This window comes from Neofelis nebulosa, chromosome 6 (assembly GCF_028018385.1).
Source record: "Neofelis nebulosa isolate mNeoNeb1 chromosome 6, mNeoNeb1.pri, whole genome shotgun sequence".
NCBI lineage: Eukaryota > Metazoa > Chordata > Mammalia > Carnivora > Felidae > Neofelis > Neofelis nebulosa.
Window position 1 is genome coordinate 42,922,148 of NC_080787.1, and position 8,737 is coordinate 42,930,884.

Genomic DNA, 8,737 nt, shown 5'->3' on the forward strand with positions numbered 1-8,737 from the left:
TACAACTTATTACTTTTAGTTCTGTCAGTTTTGCTTTATGTCTTTTTTTTTTTTTTTTAACGTTTATTTATTTTTGAGACAGAGAGAGACAGAGCATGAACGAGGGAGGGTCAGAGAGAAGGAGACACAGAATCGGAAACAGGCTCCAGGCTCTGAGCTGCAGCACAGAGCCCGATGCGGGGCTCGAACCCACAGACCGCAAGATCGTGACCTGAGCTGAAGTCAGACACTTAACCGACTGAGCCACCCAGGCACCCCTCTTTATGTCTTTTGAAATGCTATTATTAGGTACATATGTATTTATAATTGTTATATCTTCTTGATGGGTTGACTTTTTTATCATTATAAAATGTTCTTTTATCTTCATTAATATAGTCACTCCACCTCTCTTTAGCTAGTTTGCATGGTACATGTTTTTCCATCCTTTTACTTTGAACCTACTTATGTTTTTGAATCCAAAGTTTGTCTCTTAGGAAGCATATAATTGGATCATGTGTTTTTAAATACATTCTGTCAATCTCTGGCTTTTAATTGGAGTGTTTAATCTATTTACATTCCATGTAACTACTGATAAGATAGGATTTATGTCTTCCATCTTGTTATTTGTTTTCTACCTGTCTTATATCTTGTTGCCCCTCTCTTCCTCCGCTGTCTTCTGTTATATTAAATACATAATTTTAATTTCATTTTAATTCCCTTGTCATTCTTTTACTATGTTTTTGAGTTTTTTTTCCTTGCTCTAGGGATTACAATTAGCATTTTAATTTAAAACAATCTAGTTTACGTGTATACCAGCTTAATTTCAACAATATACAAGACTTTGCTCCTATATAGCACCATTCCCTCCCCACTCTTACAAATTATAAGTGTTATAAAAGTTACATCTTAATAAATGGTGTGCCTATCAACACAGATGTGTAAGTATTGCATTATGAAGTTGTGTTTTGAATCAGATACAATGTGGAAAAAGCCAATTTTCATAAGGATAGACTCCTTGGGTTGGTGCAGGCATTGGTTTCCAGAGCTCTAACAAGGTTGATTCTGACTATTTTTGCCAGTTTTCTTGTTGCTTTTATGGAAGAGAGAATTTTCTGAGTTCTTAAACCATTTTCTTTTAAATCATTCTCAATGTACTTTTAAATTGCATTTCCCTTCGATGAAGTTAAACATCTTTATTGTTTATATTTCCTTTTTTTAGTGAGCTATATGTATATATCCTGTGACCATAACCTATTATTTTAATTGATTTATAAGTGTTCGAGAAATGAGATTTCTGCCTTTGTATGAGTTGCAGAATTTTTCTTCATTTTGTGTTTTGTCTTTGTGTATTGTGCTTTTGTCATGAAGAAAAAGATATCAGTCTTTTCTTAATTTATTTTAATGTGTCAGTTTTAAAGTATCTATGAATTTTTTTATGGCTTCTGAGTTTTGTGTAATAAAGAGCGTTTTCTTCTCTAAGATTGTCTTTCAAGTATTTTTTTTTAATTAACTTCATCAAAACATAATTTATATAAAAGAAACTGCACCTATTTTAATGGTAGCTTTTGACAAATATATACACCCATGTTACCACTACCACAGTCATAACAGAGAACATTTCAATCACCCGAAAAAATTATTTCAGGCTTTCTCTATATTCATTCCTCCCACCCTAACCACCACCAGCAGCACAAAATATTCTCATTATTTTTTTTCTTTGTCTTTATATCTGTGATTATTTCCCCCTTGTCATTTCATATTTCATCCTTTTTGAGTAAGTTAGCTAACAGTGTCTTTTATGTTTCATTTCAAAGAATAAGCTCTTTTATTTGTGTATTAGTTATATAACTTTTCTCCTTTAAAATGAACTAGCAATTTGAGTAGGATGCTTAGTTCTTATTGTTGAGGCTATGACTTTTCCTCTGAGAACTCCTTTAGCTGCACTCCAAAGGTTTCTGATATGAAGCAATGGGCTGGTCATGTCACCTGCATTTTCTTTGTTTTCATGTGTTTCTTATGATAAAATATAGAAGATCCGTATTTTCATCTCAGAAGTTACTTTTATAAAGGAGATTTGGGTTGGTATTCATAGACTTCTACCATAAGCAATGATGGAATTCATATATTTCCCCTTCTCCTCTGTTTTCTCTACCAGCCAATGGATCTTAGTATTTTCCTTTGTGTTGTTAAATATACATTTACTTCTGTCAGGCTCCAAAAAGTTCACACTATGTTCAGACCAGGGTTTTTCCCACAGGCGTTCTTTTTAGACTTTATCCTGACCTTCCCCTGTATTCTCTCCCCACCCTGACCACCCCTCCTCCACAGCAGGCAACCCCTCCCCCCCCCACCAGCATCTTATCCAGGGAAAGTGAGGGCTTAGTTGATTGGTGGGCAGCTGCTGCCTCCACATGGGATGGAAGTAAATTTAGGTTCTGTCACAGGTTGAGACTATCAGGGGAAGCTCCAAATATCCTGCCAGAGCTCCCTGAAAATAGCATCACTAGACTTCCTCAGCTGGAGCCAGGCCCTGCCTGTCCCCTCTCCTCAGGTACCTATACCGAATTCTGGGCCCCTCCGATGGTGACAACCTCTTTATGCCTAACTCTCCATGATTATAAGAAGATTTGGTTCCCAAGCACCTCATCCTCCCCACCTGTCTCTCATCTCAATATGGGCAAATATTTCCAAATTGAACAGTTTCAGAAGAAATCCTGGCAGAGACCTTAAAGGCCCTTCCACCCCCAGCCTGGACTAGTTTTCATGTACACTTAACAACGGCCACACCTTTACCACTCATTCCCCTTCTTCCCATGCCATGCTTTTTCTCCACCAGGCTCTTCCCAGGCCCCAAATTTCAGGCCAAAGGGAACAGTGCTACCAGATGTCCACCCAGCTGAGAGAGAGCCAGCTCTGATAAAACATGTCTGCAAAGGTCTCTTATCTCCTGGTGCTTGGAAATCCTTTGTGCTGTCAAGAAACAGACTTGGGATTTATTTCAGTTTCTGATCTTACTCCTCAGCTCCATCTTTCCCACCCCATCTGTCCTGAGTCTTAATTTATCATTATCCCCTTCCTCCCATCTTATGTCATCACGTCATAAGGTACCACTTGTTTACAAGGTGCAGAGCAGAAGGCAGAAGAGATTTCTAGACTCAAGCTAATGGATCTGTACTTTCAGGTATCTTGAGAAAGGCAGGAAATACATTCGAAGATGCCTTCTTGGTGCCCCTTGAATCAGACTGCATCCCGGAATTCTGACCAGGAATGAAACCATGCCCTCACTGGCAGGACAGGCAGGAAATCATAGCACAAACTCTGGACTAGAATCTTTAGAGTTCCCAGGCCATGTGAATAGTCAAACTCAGGCCCTTTCTTTCCCCGTCAACTATCAAGAGCTCATATATTATCATTCAGAGTTTATTTACCTCAGTGGTTTAAGGGCAGAGGAACCAGCATGGGGGGTTCGTTCCTAGCATATCTCAATCACATATAAGTATCACTTTCCACATCAGAAAAGTCAAGATGTTAGATTAGATCCTAAAGTCCCTAGCTGTTCTGATATACTAAGGATCTAGGGTATGGGCTGGCTGGCTGGATGCATAGAACTCTGGGGATGGTCTCTGTGGTAATAGTATGATGAACAGCTTAGCTGGGTGGCGTTTGGCTAGTCAGTGGATCTTGGGTTGGCTCACAGGTGGCCCCTCCACCCTTGTCCCTTCCAGGAAAGATAACTGTGGCATATGTCACAGGCTTAGAGTACATCAGGACTTTAGGAGGCAGAGGAGGCGATGAGGATTGGGCTGGGGATGGAGAGTCCTCTGATGGGGGATCAAAAGGTAGGTTGCTATAGGTGGTATTGTCAAAGGAAGGTGGCGAGTCGAGCCTAGCATACGGTATGTCCGATGGAAAATCAACTCCAAGGCCAGAGTCACTGATGTGGTGGACCACTGAGGAGGAGGCCTGTAACAAAAGCAGACAAATGAGGCAGAGAGTATGCCTTCTTCTGCCCCAGTTCCCTCTGCGGGGAAGTCCAGGACCACACTGGATCTGTCTCTCAAATCCTGAGGATGTCAGTGGGCAAGAAGGCTTCACTTTGAAATTTTCAAGCCCCAAGTTTCTCCCCAAATCTGGGAGGGTGAAATACCAAGGTAGGAAGGCAGAAGACCACTGGCACCAAGTTCACAGCATTAAGGAAGAGGGTTTGGACTCTGACTGGGTCCCAGTCTTTCACCACCCCCTCATCCTGGGACCTCTCAGCGAGCCGCGCAGACGGAAGGTCTGCAGAATTTGGCTGGGGGCCCACTGATGCCTCTTACCTTGCCTGAAACTCTGCTGCTCTGAGATTGGCCACAGACACCAAGCCTGGTCCCTGGGAGGACAGAGGACGGCAGCACAGTCTCCTTCCTGTATTGGCTCAGTGCCCATTCCTCACTCCCTTCAGAAGCCTCTTTCCTAGTCCAGACTCTCCAGTCTACTCCCACGGGACACCAGCTATACCCCGGCCTGCCAGGAGACCCCACCCACCCACTTACTGCTTCTAGCTTCCTCCAACCCACCTCAACATTCAGCCAGTCTCCTGAGACCCTTCCCCCACCATCTCCAGTCACCTGTCTCTATTCCACTGGTCCACCCTGTCCAATTCCTGTCTGTCCCCAGGCTGGCTCTCACTGAGTCTCCTTCCTCCCATCCACCCCTCAACTGGGGACTTCTAGGGCCTGGGGGCCCCCCTAAAGCCCAGACAAGCCCATCTATAGGGGAAGCAGAACTAGACTCCTGACATTGTCTACAAGACTGGCTGGTTCAGGACCAGCAGGGGCTGTGCTGGGGTGTGCAGGTAGACTGCTACCTACCTTTCCTTTTGGCCATCACAGCGAATAGCACGGCTGCTGCCACCAGCAAGCCCAGCAGGAGCGCAGCGCCCCAGATCAAGGGGATGCTGAAGGATACAAAGGGATAGGGGAGCTTAAGCCTGAACTTGGCAGGAAGCTGCTCACCAGGAGCCCCGGAGCGGTAGCAGAAAGGTGCAATTCTCGGTGAGCCATGGTTGGGAGAAGAGGATTTGGGGGTGGAATTAGGAGGGCAGACATAGGCAGAGCAGAAGAGAAACACATTTTCAGGTTATCCTGGCTGGAGACCCGCGGGCATAAAGGGGCCATTGCTGAACTGGGGGTGGGGGGGGAGGTGGGACAGGAGGGTCTGCCTGACCTCCTGCCTGATCAGAAGTTCTCCAGAGGTGGAAGGAACTGTGAGGTTTCCCTTTGAGTTAGCCTGGGGCTCTGAATAAGCCTTTCCCACCCTTTCCCACCACCAGCCTTTTCCGGGACCCTGAATACAGCTCTTCTCAGTCAGTACCTCTTCTCATCCTGGCTGGGTTCCAAAGGGCTGGCACTGCCCACGATGTCTGAGAAGGGGCCGTCAGCCAGACTCCCAACCTTATAGTTCTCTTCCTCCTCTTTCGGGGTAGGAGCTGAGTCAGAAGGAAACAGTCATGAGCACATACCCAGTGTGGATAGGGTCACGGGCCTGTTGAGGTCCAAGGGACTGGGGGAGGGGGGCCGAGGAAGGAGAGGTTCCAAGCAAGAAACACAAATGGGGGCTTGGCATATTCCTTAGGGGCCCTCATTCTGGAGATCAGAGGTGGATTCTTTCTGTCTTTACCCAGTTGTGATGGGGCCCTCTTGCCCCTCCACCACCAACTGTTGCCCCTGCTTTCCTTCTTCACCTGCTGGCCTCTCCCTGGCCTCTCGGGCTGCTCAGCCTATGCGGAACCACACACTGGGTAATCTGCGCCCACCTCCCCACCCCACCGCAGCATAGGCTCTCCACTCTATCCTGCAGTGACAACCCTGCTCCTGTCGCTCATCCACAGGTCTCTAAAGGGGCATAGCCCGCTAGACTTCTCTACCTACCTGCAACCATGTGACCCCCTGCAAGCCGGGGGGGAGGGGGGCAACCCAAGCTCTGCCCTCAGGATCTAAAGAACTCTAGGGTCACCCCTAATGTGAAACAATGCCAAGGGACCCTTGCTCAGACCCTTGCTCAGACCCCCAGACTCAGTTTTGTGACAAGGCTTCTACTGTCCCTACACCACTGTGCTCAACCTCTCTGGCTGTCAGACTCAGGCCTGGTTTCTCTGGGCCGGATGATCTGTCTTGGGAACCTGGCCAGTCCTTCTAGACTCTCAGCAGGTGTGGTCTTCCTTCTTCTCAGAGGCTCACCATCCCCACCACCCCCACCAAGCCAAACCAGGATCTGGAGATGCTGTGTCTCCCATCTTCCTGCATGCGTCCTGCCCACCTAGTGCTGTTTAAGCCACCCACACCCTCCCTGAAAGCCATGCTCCACCAGCCAGCCCTGAGCATCCACACGCTACAGCTGTCGGGTCCCCAGCACCTGCCCCTCTCCCCAGTGCATCTTGTCCTACAGGCTTGAGTTACCAGACCTTACGGTGCCAAGGAAGAAGGAGGACAGGAGAAGACTAGGACCAACAGTCCTTTACAATGTACACTTTACAATGTAAAGTAATAATCATGGACCGGAGATGAGAGGGATTCTAAGGACACCTTAGTCCGTCCTCATAAGTAACAAGTGGGGAAAAAAACCACGAGCAGGGAAAGTGCCTTTCTTCATTTCCTTATTTGGGGCTTGGGCACAAATTACTTGAGAAAGGAAGCCGTGAAGGCAAAAAAGACATCATCATTCCTAAGAGAAAGGTAGAGCAGGCTCCATTTCAGCAGGAAGCTGGCCGTTTTCCCTCCAAAACATTGTTTTTGTTTTACAACATCCAATTTCTCCGGAAAATTCTTTCTCCTACTTTAAAATTTTCTTTTAATAAATGCTCAGACGTTAGAAAGTTGTCGGCTGAGAGAGAAAACCACAGCCTATATAAAAGTACTTTCTCTCCCGAGGATAGGGGTTGACAACCCTGGAGGGACCAGGAGTGACACTTTTCTCATGAGTAAAACTAAAGGAGTTGAAGTAATCCAGGTACCGAATGTGCCTGCATGTAGGTGAGGCGCATCCTAGATGCTCTGTGAAGACATAAAATTCAATAAAATCCGAATTCAGTCATTTTAAGCCATCAAACCCATTAGAGCAGGAGTAATAAACTGGGAGGTTTAAAGAACAAATTCCAGTTGATAAATGCCCAAATTAAAACTTTGCTTAAGGGGTGCCTGGGTGGCTCAGTCAGTTAAGCGCCCGCCTTAGGCTCATAGCATGATCTCACAGTTTGTGGGTTTGAGCCTCGCGTCCGGCTCTGCGCTGATAGCTCGGATCCCGGATCCGGCCTGCTTCCGATTCCGTGTCTCCCTCTCTCTCTGCCTCTCGACCCTGTTCACGCTCTGTCTCTCTCTCTCTCTCTCTCTCTCTCTCAAAAATAAATAAACATTTTAAAAATTAAAAAAAAAAACTTTGTTTAAAACCTTTCTAAGGAAAAAAAAAAAAAAAAGCATCAAGTATGTTGAAAATGCGGGATGAGGCGGGCCAAGGCCATGGGTGAAGACATGCCTTTCAGCCGGGAAACCCCCGCTAGAGCAGGAGGGGGAAGGGACCCACCGTCTGGCTCGTTTATCTCTGACTGCTCACCCAGTTCTGCTTCCGCTCCCCGGGGTGCTGTCAAAACTCTCTCCTTCCAATTCCCAGCCCCGCCCCCTTCCCCCCTCCCCCGCCCCCAAGGGTCCCCATTCCCCAAGGATGGAGAGCAGCAGGTGGGGCGGGGAGGGGCAATGGCCAGCCTAGAATGACTCACCTGGAGGGAGCACAACCAGGGCCACCCTGTGCAACGTCTGGGTCCCCGCCGCCCCCTCCACCACGCAGCCGTACTCGCCGGTGTCCTCCTCCCGCAGGGTAATCATCTCCACCTGGAGCAGGCCGCCCCCCAGGTCCGTGAGAAACATGCGCCTGCCCGCCGGGGCTCCGCGATCCACAGCCGAGGACACCAGGGGCTGGCACCCAACGGGCAGGAACCGGCACCACACCTTCCGAGCCTTGACGTCCTGGAGCCGGTAGTGGCACTGCACCAGAATGGAGCCCCCCACGGGGGCCTGCAGCACTTCCGGGAAGCTGGTGGAGGCCTGGCCTGGGGAAGGAAGGGATGTGGTTATGCGGGGCAGGAGCCCCGGGAACTTTCCAGCCCACCCACTTGCCACAGGGGCACAGGGGCCTAGAGGTCCCCCTTCAGGGCCCTACATATATGCTGCTGGTGCCACCATGATGTCAATTATTCCTGGGCACCAAGCGGAGCCCATGGGGCCCAGAGCCCACCCGCGTCACCTTACCTGCCAGTCCCACCAGCAACAGCATGAGCAGGTTGGGGCCCATGGTGGGTCAGGGAGATGTCAGCTCTGCGGCTGGCCTGGCCACTGACACAGCATTCCCCAGGGAGCAGGAAACATCTGCCTTGGACAGTCACGTGGGGCGCTCAGCCGCCATGGGGTGGGAGGCGGACACTGGGGGCCCCTCCACGGGTGGGGATAAGGCGCCTTTCCAAAGCCTGGCTGCTTCCGGGCTTGGGAAGAGACCCTGAGAGGAGGCAGGGGTGGGTGAGGCAGGGTGAGAAGAAGCCCAAGGACAGGCGGGACCTGGGATCCTGGGGCCCAGCTAAGGGATGAGGTGACAGGAGGATGGTGGAAACTGGGAAGCAGGGGAGGCAGATGATCCTCAGGGTCTTCCAGAAATAGAATCTGAGGATGCAGAGCTGTGAAGGAGGAAGGTGAAGGGCCATTTGGGTTCTAAATTCTGTAAGGAATGCACC

The 8,737-nt window shown here is 48.6% G+C and overlaps 1 protein-coding gene across 1 annotated transcript; it reads right to left on the reverse strand.

Moving 5' to 3' along the window:
- Positions 1 to 3,383: 3,383 nt before the first annotated feature.
- On the reverse strand, positions 3,384 to 8,408 carry TREML1 (triggering receptor expressed on myeloid cells like 1). Its single transcript, XM_058733865.1, has 6 exons — positions 8,262 to 8,408; positions 7,733 to 8,062; positions 5,335 to 5,449; positions 4,833 to 4,918; positions 4,299 to 4,351; positions 3,384 to 3,942 (listed from the first exon to the last, which is right to left on the reverse strand). Exons 1-6 carry the CDS (start codon positions 8,302 to 8,304, stop codon positions 3,628 to 3,630), a joined length of 942 nt encoding a protein of 313 aa, XP_058589848.1. The 5' UTR covers positions 8,305 to 8,408; the 3' UTR covers positions 3,384 to 3,627.
- Between the last annotated feature and the right edge of the window lie 329 nt (positions 8,409 to 8,737).